General features: G+C 38.5%; 1 protein-coding gene across 3 annotated transcripts in view; it reads left to right on the forward strand.

The window, feature by feature from the left end:
• VEZT (vezatin, adherens junctions transmembrane protein) overlaps positions 1–15,430 on the forward strand; it is a 55,665-nt gene that overhangs the window by 24,153 nt on the left and 16,082 nt on the right. For 2 of the 3 annotated variants that reach the window (XM_066183396.1, XM_066183398.1), the window contains exons 5-9: positions 1,128–1,403; positions 6,788–6,925; positions 11,045–11,192; positions 13,979–14,310; positions 14,909–15,102. In XM_066183396.1, the coding sequence (XP_066039493.1) occupies positions 1,128–1,403; positions 6,788–6,925; positions 11,045–11,192; positions 13,979–14,310; positions 14,909–15,102 (1,088 nt within the window). Of the gene's footprint in view, positions 1–1,127; positions 1,404–6,775; positions 6,926–11,044; positions 11,193–13,978; positions 14,311–14,908; positions 15,103–15,430 lie in introns of all 3 variants that reach the window. The other variant, XM_066183397.1, reaches the window with a different exon arrangement.

Below are 15,430 nucleotides of genomic sequence, written 5' to 3' on the forward strand. Positions count from 1 at the left end.
TTATGATTTGATTTATTTTATTTGTGGGACTTTATTTTTTAATGTGCCAAGGAAGTTAGAGACTGTGTACCTGTCCCTTTTAGAGCTAGTTATATATTTGGAATATTTTAATGGACCTTCACTGAAACCTCTCAGTGGCCAGTAGCCCTAAAGAGTTAACACTTGTAAAGCTGGTTGAAATTTGACCACAAAACTGTCCAGGAAATAGAAACTCAGAGATTGTGCCTTATTTTAGAAATGGAAAAATATTCCATGTGAATGCTTCCAAACCTAAATGCAGGATACACAGCTTTAAGGGGTGAAGGAAAAAAATGTTTTTCATTGAAAACATTCTGGAAAAGTATAGTTGTAATGCACCTTGAAGCTGGTATCCCATCAATCTCTCTGAAGATTGTGATTATTTTACAAAATCAAGTAATAATATATATGAAATGCAGTGTATTTTCTAGCAGTTACTTATTTATGTTGAATTTTTGTAGAGGAAAGTAACAACTTCATAAGCTTTTTAAATGTCTTTGAGAAATAACTGAGATACTAGGAACTCTATTTTTCAAGGATTTTCAAAAGGCGCCAAATTATTTAATGTGATTATGCAAGCCATCTTTATAAAATTGAGTTAGAAACTAGTGGTGCATTGATGTCCAAGTTAAATGAGTCAGACTGTAGAAAAAATACAGCTGGCACTAATTGAGGGATTTGCTACCAAAAGAAACATGCCCTTCCCTACTGTACTCTTGAACCTGGAAGTACAGATACTACAGTTCCTGCACACCCTGGCTTAAAATGCTGAGTTGTCAGGTTTTTTCTTTTTTTTAATTTCCTTTTCTATTTTGTTAAAGTCGTATGCGTAAGAGAAACTGACCTTTCAAAGTGGTACATTACTCTCCTACTCATGCTGTAAAAAAGCTGAAGGAAGGTTTCTTTAGAGTGTACCAGCCAAGTAATATCACGTACATATTCATCTAAACCTGTCTCAAGGAGTTGTCAGTGTTTGCAGCTCCCTTCAGGACCTACATAAAAGCCCCACAATAAGATGTTGCAATCTCAACTGTAACTGAAAACTTGGTAATTTTCCCACTTGTTTGCTCTCAGTAATGTGTGGCTGGTGGTTTTGTGTCTGTTTGCAGGGATGTCTCGCTGTTCCTTGCCTTTGTAAGTGCGCTGCTTATGTTCCCTTCGTGGTGGAAGGAATCCTCATGGCTGCTATGCGGACCCGTGCTGCTCCTCTATGCAGCCTTTAGGGTGTGGGGCACCTGGAGGACGGCCAAGCTGCAAATGTCCCTGCGAAAATACTGTGTCCAGCTGGAAGAAACAGTGGCCAATAGCCGAGCATTTACTAACCTCGTCAGGAAAGCTCTACGACTCATTCAAGAGACCGAAGTGATTTCCAGAGGATTTACCCTGTGAGTCTGTATTTCACTTTGTTTAATACACAGATCCATTCAAACCAGCTGTTGTCTAAAGTTGTCTTGTTACACTGTCTCCCATAACAAGTGGAATTACTGGAAAACATAATGCTTCAAAGTTTTAATTTACATGAAATAGTATAATTACTATTCATACTAAAAGTATGAATTCTAACAACTCAGTGTTAAAACCCTGCATCCTGAAGGTGAATTAAATCTCACAAAACTCATATACCTTTGAATGTCCTCCAGTGCTAGCAATGAAATATATGAACAGTTGGACTTTGAACTAAGTTAACTATTTTGGAGAGTCATTTAGAGAGTTTTTTTAATCTTATATTACCAAATTGATGTAAAAAACTGATCTGCAAGTAATCGCTCATGTTTTAGAAAACAGGATGACATGAAAACCATTCTATTTTTATATAACAAATATGTCTGAAGTAGCGAGAACACAGTAATCAGCAAAAACCATCAAACATCATTTCTCACCTCAAGTAAAGTTAACATTAGTCTTTTTTGCTTGCATACAATTGTTGAAACATGTAGATTCTTAAATTATTTACTGTCGAATTTGCCTCTCTTCCATTTAAGGGATGCAAAAGTGTTTCTGATTATTTAGCTCTTGTAGTTATTTGATAAGTTTTGCTGATTTGCTATGTGAAAGGACATCAGGAAGTGTTCAGTGTATGCAGTGATTCCAAACCCACCAGGCCTGTTTCTGTGCACTGTCATTGCCGTGGATGCTTTCGCGTTGTACCCACCTATGATGAATCCATGTGTGTGCCAATTCTGCTTAAGGCTAAAGGAGGTGGGAAACACCAACACTGAAAATACAGTCAACTTCTTTCTAAAAAAAAAGCAAAAGTCCCCTCGGGGGCAACAAGATGTTTATCTGTGCCAGACCAACTATTCTATATTCAGACACATGTTCTTACATGCAAGTGTGCAACTTTAGACTTAAAATTCTGAATTATTTTTTTAGCTAGAGATACCTTCAGTGTATTTCACTGAAGAAATGTTTTATTCTCCCTTTGGAATGCATAAGCATGTCTTCAGTCTGCCTAGCTATGTGGGTTTTGTTTTGGTCTGGATTTTGCTGAAGAAGCATATACTTGAGCAATAGGCAGTCTTATCTTTGCAAACGGGTTCTTAAAAGAAATTATTGTTCGGGCTTGTCCAAATTACAGATTAGAAAAACATTTGGATTTTTGCCCAAGTTTAAGCAAACGAACTTGTGGTCAATGGCTAAATTGCTGCTGCCTTGTTCTTTTACTACATATCTTAGATAACAGATTAACAAAAAACAGACTGGTCTTTAAGCTGATGCTTGATCTAATAGCTTCTTTACTTGAAACTTTGGCAAGCTTTCAAAAGACTTTGGTATATGGATGGAGTGGGAGAAGTCTGACTGTGCCAGCATCCCCACTGGAATAACTGTACAGTATAAAGAAGTCAGTGCTGTACAAGTTTTGGGTTGGTTTAGCCTAGAGGAAGTTCTATCTCCAGAGGGTCCTTTTCTGCATCCATATATACAAGAGATGCTGCTACACGGGGCAGTGTGAAATTCTTTGCTTTGGGTATCTCTTTGAGTATGGTCCAAAATGCTAGTTTTCCCTCTTTTTTTTGTCCTAGAATTTTCTAGAGTAAACCTCAACAGAACAAAGTTTAGTATGATCTCCCATAGCCAGGTTATCAAAATCTTAGTGCTTATTCAGAAGGAATCTCAGGACAATTGAAATGGTTGCATTTGAAAAGTTACTGAGTATCCTCTTGTGTTATTTTACATCCTTGAAGGAATGAGATTTCAATCAGGTACAGCATCCTGGTCAGTGTTACGTGCACAGCTGTTTTAAGGTACTGCTAAATCAGCATAGTTTGGCCTGTGCATTGACCATATTGTGAGTGGAAAGGTACTGAAGCTGTCATTTAAATAGTACCAAGTTCAGACTTTGACTGGTTGTACTTAGCTAAACTCTGACAGGGCAAGTCCAGGTCTGCAGCTTTGGGCTGAAGTTCCTCATGCTCCACTGCTGGTTTTCCTCCCTGTGACACCATCCATTGCAGTTCTCATAGGCTAATTTACATATCCATTGAAATATCTATGGCTTTGCTTTCTTCTACCCTATTTGCCCCGTATTAATTGATACCAGACTGTCTCTGTAAATGGTAGGTTATTACTGGAGGTTTTGGTCAATTCTCTATGGGTTGAGTTATACTCGAATAGCTATACTCAAATAGATAGTCAGACACCCTTTTGCCTTCATTCCCCTCCCACCCAGTAAGACTGACTGCAGCCACATAGATTAGGAACTAAGAACTTGAGCAGGGAGTATGGATTAGATGGCCTCCAGTGCTCCCTTCCAATCTTAACTATTCTGTGATTCTGTAATCCTGTCAGGCTTCTCTTACATTAGTTGCTCTCAAAGACAACTTGATATTCTGATTTCAGCATAGCCTTTGAAAGTGTTTAATGCTCTGCTGGAATTTCAGGTGTGTCTGTGTGGTACCAGCTCTGTGATGCAGATGGCCAAGGCCTCACCTGGGTAGCTTGGATTACAGAAATTGTGGAGCAAAGGTGGGGCAGTGCTCTGCTCAGGCAGAAGGGCAGTATTTCTGTCTAATTGCTTCATTTGCAATTAGCTAAATGAGGCCTGATCACAGGTTGCAGCCTGGAATTTCTGGAGGGTAATGAAAGTATGCCCATTGTCTTGCATATCATAAAACAAGAACTGAAGGAATACATAATGAAAGGCTGCAGCAGTAAGCAGCGTTTATTCCTTTGCTTGTCACCAAAATAATTAACTTCTTTTTACTGTATTTTAAACTAGCATTAACTGTGTGAGCTAAATACATATGGATGTATATTAGCATCTTTAGAGAATTGCAGTAATAGATTTTTATTAATGTGTTTATATAAACTTGTTAAAAGTTGAAAGCCAATTTAAAAAATGGCTTGTAAAATTAATGAAGAAATATTTTGTTGTTCTATACAGTAAAATGGGTTTGGAGCTGTAGGAAAGGGGAAATTCACCCTTAAACTTTCTTTGATTCTTGCTTCTTGTGGCTGATATGCAAAGCTGATAACATTTTGATAACATGTAAGTCCAATTAAAATACATAGAGGATAAGAGAGAGACTTTTTACAAGGATGTGTGGTGATAGGGCAAGGGGGAATGGCTTTAAACTGAAATAGGGCAGGTTTAGATTAGTTATTAGGACAAAAATTCTTGACTCTGAGGGTGGTGGGACACAGGAACAGATTGTTCAGAGAAGTGGTGACTTACCCATCCCTGGAAGTGTTCAGGGCCAGGCTAGATGGGGCCTTGAGGAGCGTGGTGGAAGGTGTCCTTGCCCAAGGCAGGGGCTTTGGAATTAGAGCATCTTCATGTTCCCTTCCAACCCAAACCATTCTGTGATTCTGTGATGATAAATGAAACACCAGGAATTTAGGGATATGACATGCCTGACAGAAAGACGTATAATAGATTCTACTAATCTTAATTAGTAGAATAAGGAAGAATTTTTTTATAAAAAGCACTGAAACAATCCATTCCAGAAGGAAAGCAGATTGTTTTGCTGAATACTGACAGTATGTGCTGTGCATGAGTTATGCTATATTTGTTCTCTATAGGAGTTGGAAAAGTCTGCATAACTGTAGTAGTACATAGATCTCTGTCTCTTTTTTATGGTAGAAGAATTCTGCTCCTTTTCTTTGAACTTCCTTCTGACCATTCACGTGGGCTTGGGTCTACAGACTGATGTGGGAGCTTATATATAAACACTTCCAGTTGTTACTTTCAAAAGCTAGGGAAGGGTTACAGATTGGCATGTACTGCATTACATGCCATGTTCCCTAGTGAAAGATACAGGAAGGCTAGCATTTTAAATTTACATTTAGAAATGGAAATGAACAGAGTTTGTTTTTATTTTTTTCAGATTTTAAAGTAGTTTATGAGATGTTATATAAACCATTTTAAAAACACATAATTTAGAATGGTATGTGGATATTTTATATTGTATTTCAGCTAGCATATTCAATAAATGGCAATATTTGGCATGAATCTGCTTGTGTTAATGGTGTTAAACATACTGATATGTGGTTCCAGCCTTGCTCACTGGGTGGGCTGCTCTGGTTTTCATATTTGATAGTGAAGGGCACAAGCTATTTCCCTTCCCAGTCAATGTGCAGCACAGTCCAGCTAAGCACATGGGGTAGGCTGTCATTTTCCCAGCTGTGTCAGTCTGCTGACTTGGTCAGCTTTTTAGTCAGATGGACTAGAGAAATAGTTACCAATGCAGCAGCCCACCTCAGGATTACCAGGTACCCTGTATGCTTTTCCCTTTTAAGTGACTGCAAGTGAAATCACCTCTTCACTGTGCCCTGGGAAAGGTGAGAGCAGAAGCAGGCCTCCAGCCCCCAGACAATCACAACTGATTGTCCTGTTGTCCAGACTATGTTCATTTCTAAATTGATTCTAGTAAAAACAGTCCCAGCAAGTAGAGTGCACCTAGGTTGTTTCCAGAGTCTCAGTCACAGGTTTGACATGAGACTGTATATGAAGAGATACAGCTGGAGCTCAAAGATTCACAGACCTGTTCAATGTTCACTCAGTTCACAATTCATTTTATTTCCAGATGAGCCGATTTCTTACAGTGCTAAAGCCAATCTGAGTTATATTCTAATAGGCAAATGGCATAGTTTCTTTTAAATGGGACGTTCACTGAATAGCCAGACACCAAATGTATTTTCCAGTATGCTTGTGTGGTGTATGCATTTCACGTGTTTACCTGTCAAGATTTACAAATACAGCTGCCATTCATTGCATGATGATAAAATCTATGTCACCTCTCAAATAATACTTCTCTTCACCTAGAAGACTTCCTGCATCAGGAAGATTAAAAGAATACAGTGTTTTGCATGAAAAGCTATGTATTGGCACCTTTTTTCTGCAAAAATTATTGAAAAAATAAACTTGGATATAAAGAGGTACATGTTAAATACATGTTTATTAAAACGTCCAAAGCTGATAGTGGGCTTGTAATAGTTTTGTACCCTGAGTGAGATAATGTTACGGTATGTCTCCCATTAATGTACCATTCTGGAAAATTTTAGAGAAAATAAATGTGCTCAGAAGTTTTGTCATGGCTCAGGTGAGGATAGATAAAGGCTATTTACTGAGGAATCCTGGCTGCTGTCTGAAATTTTGATTAAATGTATCACTGATATGATCGGGGTTTTTTTAAGTCTCATAGTTACCGAGTGATTTGAAAAAGCTTTCTAAATAATGAAATAGGAAAACTGATGTACTGTTCTTTAAAAATACTTTAGGACATCTGTACAGTTGTATCACATTTTACTTTTCAAGTTTGCTTGACAGGGTCAGTGCCGCTTGCCCATTTAATAAAGCTGGACAGCATCCTAGCCAGCACCTGATCGGCCTCCGGAAAGCCGTGTATCGATCCGTCAGAGCCAACTTCCGAGCTGCAAGACTGGCCACTCTGTACATGCTGAAAAAATATCCTTTCTCTAAAAACCCACCAGTTCACGTAGTCCGTGTTGCTTACCTGCAGCTGAGCCAATGTTTAGAGTCGGGGTGTCTAGAGACATGCAGTATCTAAACAAAGGGGAAAAGGGTAGCTTAGTAAATTGGGGCATGTGTTTGGTTTGGAACATGCTTAAAATTTCCCTTTTAGTGTACTGTCCAGTGTGAGATAAGGTTCAGTGCGCTGAAAACCTTGTATCATTATTGACACCCATGCTTTGAGTGCTGATGATGTGTTTCAGAGCCCTTCAAGATTTTGTTTTATAATTCCTCTTAGCCCAAAATATCCCTTACACCAAAATATCGTCTTCTCTGATCAATATGGCCTTTCACTCGACATCTCTTGTGTTCAAAGGTAAGTTGGTTTTCTCCTAACAAAATTAAGTGCAGCAAATTAAGCTTTTTTGGTAATGTATATCTCAAATATGTTAGAAGGAGATCAATCTGATGAACTTGTGACAAAATTAAAAATTTTAGGTCACAGCTTTATTCATGCTGGTACAGATTGCATAAATTTGATATGTTATCATTCTCACTTCAGTAGAACTAGAAGTTCAGCAATATTTGCTTGTGGTTAGTGTACCCTCTTTTAGTTAGATAGCTGCTTCAGTGAGTACAGTTAAATGATTTTGCCCTAATGAAAATTTATTCCCATGTAGAAGAGAAAATACGGAGTCGTATTTTAGCCTTATACCAGGCAGTTGTGTCAAACTTGGTAGACCAGTAATTCAGTGAGATGGAAAGTCACATTGCTTACATTTTGTAAGCACGAGCATTTTGTAGTTGTGTACTAGTGAAACAACTTAGTATTTTCTTACACCATTCTTACTCTGATTTGTTCATGTCAGCAAGAGTGTATTGCTCAAAATCGCAGAACAGAATGCTAGAGAAAGAGTATTTCTGTTTTAATTCAGAATCTAAGGTTATAGCAGGATGCAATGGCTGAAAGCCTGAAGCAGAAATTAGGCACTTTGGGTTAAGTATTTACAGGGTGTCATGCAGACCAGTTCAAAAGCTCTCTGCACTGTCCTCCACTGAATTGTGTGGTAGCTCAGGCAGTACTTCCCTCAGCATGCTAGCTGCTTAATATTTTTATTCTTAAGAGCCTTGTGGGTTCTACATCGTGGGAATCTGATGTAATTATATACAAGCTGGATGGAGGAAATCTTGTAGCTTATGTTACTGGCTGATGTTAATAATCTCATCCTCAGCTGATGCAGAATGGTCTGATACTCCACCTCCCTTGAACTATTTTGATAGGTAGGACCCGGGCATTGGACCACATAAACTTAAAAAGCTTGGGTATTGATGTGAGGTGATGTTCTTTGTTGTCAAGGCATAAATAGTGTTACTTTTTTATTAGTGATAAAACCAGACTTTGGATAATATTAATATATTTATAAAAGTAATAATGGTAATATTTTAAACTGAGTGGTATCTTACCCCATTAGGATGGAATGCATATAAAATGCATCCTGTGTCTTTGAGATGCACTGAACACAGGGAAAGTTGCAAATTTCCTGTAGTAAATCTAATAAAAACTTGTTCCTTCTCCTCTGTAAAGGTTTAGTTATTGCATCATGAACTGTTAGAAAAACACATACCTTTAACTACAGAGAGGGAAAGTTCATACAAGAAAACAAGTAAGCTAAACAAAAAGTCACACCCTCTTGAGAATATAAAAGCCTAAATTGCCATGCTGAAAGGTCTGAGTAGAGACACTTGGGCATTTTTTAGTGCAGTGTTTCTTCCTTGACCTGCCAGTTTATCACATGCTTAGCTCACCCCTGGTGAGCAGGTGAGAATTTTGTAGAAGAGCAGCTTGGATTTCCCAGGGATCCTGTGAGGCCCTCCTGTTAGGTTTAGATGGGAATGTGCTTTTGAAGACTAAAATATGAACGCTAAATTGTTACATACAGGGATACATTAGCATTCTTGTTTTTCTATAGGAAAATAAGAGTGTCTAACCTGATAAAGGTTAGACATTCACTGTACAAGTATTTTATTCTGGATTTGACAGTTCATTATTGAGTAGCATTGCCTTCTCTTCTTTCAGGCTAATAAGGCATGTAAGTTAAACAGATGAATGAAATATTTTCACAGAAAAATTTTCACAGAAAAAATCAACTAATCTAAGATAGTTAAGCTTTAGTATTTTGGTTTTAACAGAAGGCATTAGGGCTAAAAATATCACTAGATCAAAGTGCACTTAGGAAGTGTGTTCCTGTATATAATGGTGTGTACATGTTTAAACTTTCTAAATGTTTGATCCTTAGGAAACTAATGGGGGCATGGGATCAGTTCTCTGCTTTCATTTGTCAGATAGAAGTGGAAGGGCTGCAGTAGGGGAGGGCAAGGCAGGAGGTGCAGAAGGCCACTGGGAATCCCTGGCTGAGACACAGTACGGGTAAGTGGCTCCTTGGTCAAACCTCGCATTTGAGATGTTGCCCGGAATTTATTTTTAGCATGACTTAGGAATCCACATGTGTCCAAACTGCTTTTTGTGGCATTCATACTATTGGAAATGCCATGTTGCAGGAAAAGGCTATCAAGGAGTACAAGTAGTCTCTAAGATGGGTGGTCCTGAAGGATTTTGATGTGACTTTTTAATTTCTGATGGAGATACCATCCTCATCCTATGTGCTCCCTCTGCTGGGCATGCTGTCAGGTTAATTTAGAGTAGACACCATTTATGTGAGGCAGTTGCTGGTGACAACGGTAATATTCTGATCCTAATTAATTTACATCGCAAGGTTTTGTCTGAACACTTAATAGGCTTCTTTCTTTCTGGGCATTAGGGATAAAGGAGGGGGAAACGTGTTTTTTTAGATCCTGGACACGTTGCTTTACTGTTTCCTGGGACACAGAATATTACTTTTTCATGCAATGTTCTTCTGCTTAACCAGTAAACATCTCTTGAGTGGATCAGTTTGGCAAGTTCAATCCTTTGAGAATTTAGCACGTGGAAAATTTGGGTGTGAAAGCAGATGGAACTCGTAGCTTCCCCCAGAAAACACGTTAGTTGGACCAGAGACAAGTGCTTCCAACTGGCTTTATCTGCAAGAGATGAGGGCATTCAGTTTCTAGATCAAACTATAAAAGAAAAAAACATATTTTAAATGAAGATCATATTTTCATTAATGCTTTACAAATATATATATATTTCTGTGGAACAAATGTGATTTTGTACTTATGGCCATACGTTTACATACCTGTTTTAAAATTAATTTTATTATTTTGTGACTGGGTAACCATGAGAAAACATGCAAAACTCTTGAACTGTTCCGCCCCAACCTGAGGTTAGCCTAAAATTAGTGCTATTTTAAAATAATGCTGCCTAATCTATGAATTATTTTATCTGCCTTCTGGAATCAGTTATATTGGGCTTGCTTCCTACTTTTTAAGCATTTTTTGAGGACTAGAAATGTACATTTTCCTACTGAGATTTTAAATGTGTTGAATGGTGTTGATAGATATCAGTTTGCCACTCATCCTGCCAAGACCATAATGTCTTTACAGTGATGTAATCAGTAAAGTTAATGTTATGACAGTCAGGGAGCTCCTGTTCTTCACAGAGCTCTCTGAAATGTCAAAGACCTTTGACTGTAAAGACCTCTGAGCAGTCCATCCACAGACAGACCTCTCAGTGAATTCACATCCTGAGTTTAGTCTATAACACAGGCTACCTTTAAAACTTAAAACTGCACAATTGTTCTCTTTCCTCTGTTAATTTCTGGTTTAAGATTGACATGAACTATCTCTTGGAAACTCAACATTTAAAAGTAAGCTGTTTTACTCATTCAAAAGGGATGCAGGGTTTCTTCAACAATCTACTTTCTTTCTTTTTATGTGTTTGTATTTTGACATAGGTATTTTGCAGTGTCTTAATTTCTCATCCTTCTAAGAGCCTTTAAAACTTGTGCTTCAAATAAGGATTGCAAAACTTCCAATTAAACAGGATTCAGGTAGATTTGGGATGAAAGTATGTGTTTTTATAAAAATTGCCTGGAATAAGAAACCTTAGTATTTCTTTCCTTTTCTGTGTGTTTAATGCAAAAGTGGCTTTGTTTACCACCTTAACTCCAGCTAAACTTACCCTCTGAACTCGGAGAGTGACAACGTGACCAGCTACATCTGTGTGGTCCCCTTTAAGGAGCTGGGTCTGGGACTGAGTGAAGAGCAGGTCTCTGAAGAGGAGGCACACAACCTGACTGATGGCTTCAGCTTGCCTGCACTCAAGGTAAGCTCTCCTAGAAGGGCTTAATGCATCCATGCAGGCTCCTGGTGAGAATCTTTCTGTTGTCATGAAGTCCCGTGGCTTGTACGTCCTAGCCTGTAGCAAGACACTGAATTGAGGGTAAGGTGTAACCAGTCAGGCTCTCACCATGGGTTTCTACATTTATCAGCATTCACGTGATTTCTTTTTGCATGTAGAGAAAGAGAAGGTGTTCAGTGCAACATTAGGATTTTTTTCTGCAAATCATGGAAGTTCAAGTCACTGTTCTATAATGAGCTTGATCAATCCCCTTAAACGTGATTTTTTGCTCTCTGATTTCACCTGATCCCAGCTGAACAAAATAATTTCCGGAATTATAGTTAATTCTTTTTTAATCTAATCTCTTGAGGTGAATAAAAAGAGAGACATCAGAAATCACAAATTGGTTGTAAATGCCAAAGGGAGTAGTAATGCTTTTAGTCACACTGAGGAGCAGAAATCATAAGCTGGGACCCCTGCTGCCATGGGCCAGTATGGTTCTTCAATCTTTGAAAAACTTTTAACTGAACAGAGTGACAACCATATAATGGCCTTTTTTATCTGTTTTGTTTTGAGATGTTAGGTATTTTTTATTTGCATGAGTGAATTGGAAAGAAGATCTAATTTGAATGCAAGCCTTCTATACTCTAATGGTCCTCTGCCAGGGCAGTTCCCCTTTAGCATTGTCTTTTTTAATGGAAAATTCCATTATTATATGACTTCTGTGTTTCTGTGGGGTTAGCTTTTGTTGCATTTATTTCTTCTAATTTATAGAAATCGACTTCTTTTGTTCTGACAGTAATAGTGATTACTAAGCTTTGAGGCTCTGCCTAATTAGTTGTAAGCTAAGAGCTACAATAAATAGAAGCCTTTGGGATTTTTTTTCTTGCATTTCATTAGCTGAAGTTCTAATTGCAACCATGTAAGTCTGCTAATTTGCCCACTTCTTTTTAAGCACAAGAAGCCAGTCCGAGGTGCCCCAGCTTGTAAACTAAGCCTTTGTTTACCTGCAATTGCAGTAATTTAACTGATCTCTGTTTTAGTTAAACTGGTTAGCAAGCTTTTCTCACAACAGCTAGCAAATCTCAATTTATGGTAACTCGTAACAGCCACCAATGTTGGCTGGATGTGGTGTAGCTGAACCAAGCTAAATTAACATACATCAGTCCTAAGCAGGTTCCTCTTTAGGTATAACATACTTTGATAACCCTGTGATATTTGTGTGGTGAGCCTTGAATGTATGTGCAATCCTCTTCAGTTTTTTTTTTTTTCACTTTGAGAATTTGTCTTTATATTAAAAGGCAGGTCATGCCAAGCCATATGACAAATGTAGCATGTGTCTTTTGGTTACCTTGTCCTTGAAGTAAAGCAATTTAAAGACTGAAAATTTTTCACTTAAGAAAAAGATACCTGTTTAAGCTGAAGAGACCAGTTGGATATTTTATGTGTCAGCAAAGATCATCAGTAGTTATAGGCAGAGCAAGCTGCTTGCAACCATAAATACATCTGGAATTTCCTTTTATCTTGTTATCATGCCTTTTTTCAGGTAGGTTTTTGATTATTACTATCAGTTCCTGAAGTCCACTATCCTGCGTGCTACTTTTTTACTGCCTGTGATTTATGTCTGGTGGAAGGGATTGGTCTTTTGTGCTTATTACAGCATGAGCTTTTGATTTTTTATCTAGGGCGTCACACATTCAGGGACATTGGAGTGATAGCTGCCCATTTGTTTGCTTTGTATTTTTGCACCCAGCCAAATCAGTCTTGCATGTGTGGCCCAAATTAATATCATGTCATTCATGTGGTTTTTTTTCTCATGAGCCTCTTTTGTAAATTGAGATTTATTTTTTCTTTTGGAATACTTTATCAGTTTGCATCCAAGTATTTTTGACATGATGAGTAAATGTTTTGTCTTCCTTGGTCTGGAATGCTTGCAAACAAGTTTCAGTCTGCACCTCATAATCACCTACAGCCTTTTAATAAAGGCTGCTTTTATTGCAGAGAAAAGTATCATAACCTTTCCTTTTCATTTTAGACATGAAAGGTGCTGCTGCACTGTCATGGTCTGTACTGTGCAAACTTCTCTAAACTAAGAAAACAGCTCTTTTCATTTCATTGGAAATGGAAGTTCTCAAGAAAATGAAATTTTGGGCTGCCTTGCTCCCAGATGGACTGGCCTCTTTAGTACCATATATAACATTGTGAATCAATCCATGTCTTAAAAGCCTTAGTGGTATTGGTGGAATTTCTTACTTTGGCTGAAAAAAGAAATAAGTTAGCAGCTCAACTTTCTTCAGATGTAGAATATTTTTTTGTTGAAGTACAGTGCAGTTGGGTTCATGTTTCAAGGTTGGGTGAGGGGCAGTGCAGTAGTTATTAGATTGTAGAAATGGCAGCTTGGCCTTATAAAGGGAAAAATGTCTTTGCTGCCACTGGAATTTTGGCAGCTCTTTATGAGCTGTAGGGTATGTGGAGACTATAGCAAATAATGAAACTGGCCGATGGGAATATGAGGTTTTGGACTCTGACAACTTTCTGAGCATAATTGCATTTAATATCCTTCATCAAGGAATTAACAGTCACCTCGGGTTCACTAGATCTGAACCTCACGTGCTCTGGCATACCCTTCAAAAACAGTCAGCGGATTTTTGCAGTTTTTCTAAGTTCTTCTTGCTGGCCAGGGAATGTTTTCCTATGGTGTATCTGTACATTTGCTTTGGAAGCTGACTGCCTTCCCAGGTGCACAGAGCTAACCCTGCCCTGTTTTGCAGGTCCTCTTTCAGCTCTGGGTAGGGCAGAGTTCGGAATTTTTCAGGAGGCTGGCGCTGCTGCTCTCCCCAGCCAACGCATCCCCCAAGGCCTCGGTGTCGGCAGAGCGGCTGCCTCACCACATCCTGTGCGACGTGACCCAGGGCCTGCCGCACACGCACGCCGCCTGCCTGGAGGAGCTCAAGAGGAGCTACGAGTTCTATCGCTACTTCGAAACTCAGCACCAGGCGGGCTTGGAATGGCCAGCCAGGACCAAGCAGGAGTCCAGAGAGCTGAACAGTCTCCAGACCGCGGTACGCAGCTTGCAGCTTCATCTCAAGGCGCTGCTCAATGAGTAAGTTTACATGTGAATTAACGGAGTATGCAGAAGGCTTTGGACTCGAAGTTCTTTGGGTTGTCAGCTTGTATCCCCAACTAAAAGCAAAAAAGCGGATACATACAGTCTTTGCAATCATAGCCGTACCTTAACACAGTATGGGCCCAAAGATCCTTGGTTTATTATGGAATCTGATATTTTTTCCTGGGTATTCTTTGAGTATCTGGTGAAAACTTGAAGACAAGCAGTGCACTAGGATTTTGCCTTGCTTTTGTCACCCCCTTATAAAAAATAAGAGAACATAATTATCTTCCATTGATTTTTCAATATATCAAATGCTTTATAAGAACATTCAGCTCATAGTAACTACCTAGTAAATATCCTTAAATTGTCACTGCCTTGGTGAAACAGTTGAGACTGTAACAAATGCAGGTAAGCAATGTATCTTGATGCAGAAAAAAATATTTTTATTTTAAAATTTTGTGGCATCTTTGAGGAATTGACTAAGTTAGGTTCTTAAACTTGAAGAAAATAACAGTATATTACATTAAATACTTGAAAGAATGATGAAGTCAAATATTTATTATTACTTACTGCTGTTTGTGTCATCACTTAGGGTAATAATTCTTGAGGATGAACTTGAAAAGCTTGTTAGCACTAAGGAGACAACCGAGTTGACAACAGAAGCCCATCAGGTTCTGGAACAAAAACTAAAGTTTATTCAGCCTCATATCCAGGCAAGCAACAGCTGCTGGGAAGAAGCCATTTCTCAGGTGGAAAAAATGAGTGGAAGAAACCCAAACAAAAAAGGTAAATGTGAGAGACTGAGCAGCTACTGGGATGTACTTCAGAGATGAAATGGTCAGATGGATCAGTGACAGTGTTCAGCCTGTGTATCAGAATTTTAGTTGAAGAAGGTCTTAGAACCATACACTTTGTAAAACTGTGTCTTTAAATCACACTTTTTCACTGTGAGGGCCTTGAAGCTTTTGTTTCAGCAAAAAATGCAAACATTTTAACTCAGTCCATTAGACCTGCGGATTCCAATGGTTACATTTTCAAGTGTAGACTGATGATGGCTTTTTGCCTTTTTGGTGAATCACCTCTGAAGGGGTAGGATTTTAATGAATCGCCCTCA

This window comes from Chamaea fasciata, unplaced genomic scaffold (assembly GCF_029207755.1).
Source record: "Chamaea fasciata isolate MVZ Bird 193981 ecotype frontalis unplaced genomic scaffold, bChaFas1.0.hap1 SCAF_5, whole genome shotgun sequence".
NCBI lineage: Eukaryota > Metazoa > Chordata > Aves > Passeriformes > Sylviidae > Chamaea > Chamaea fasciata.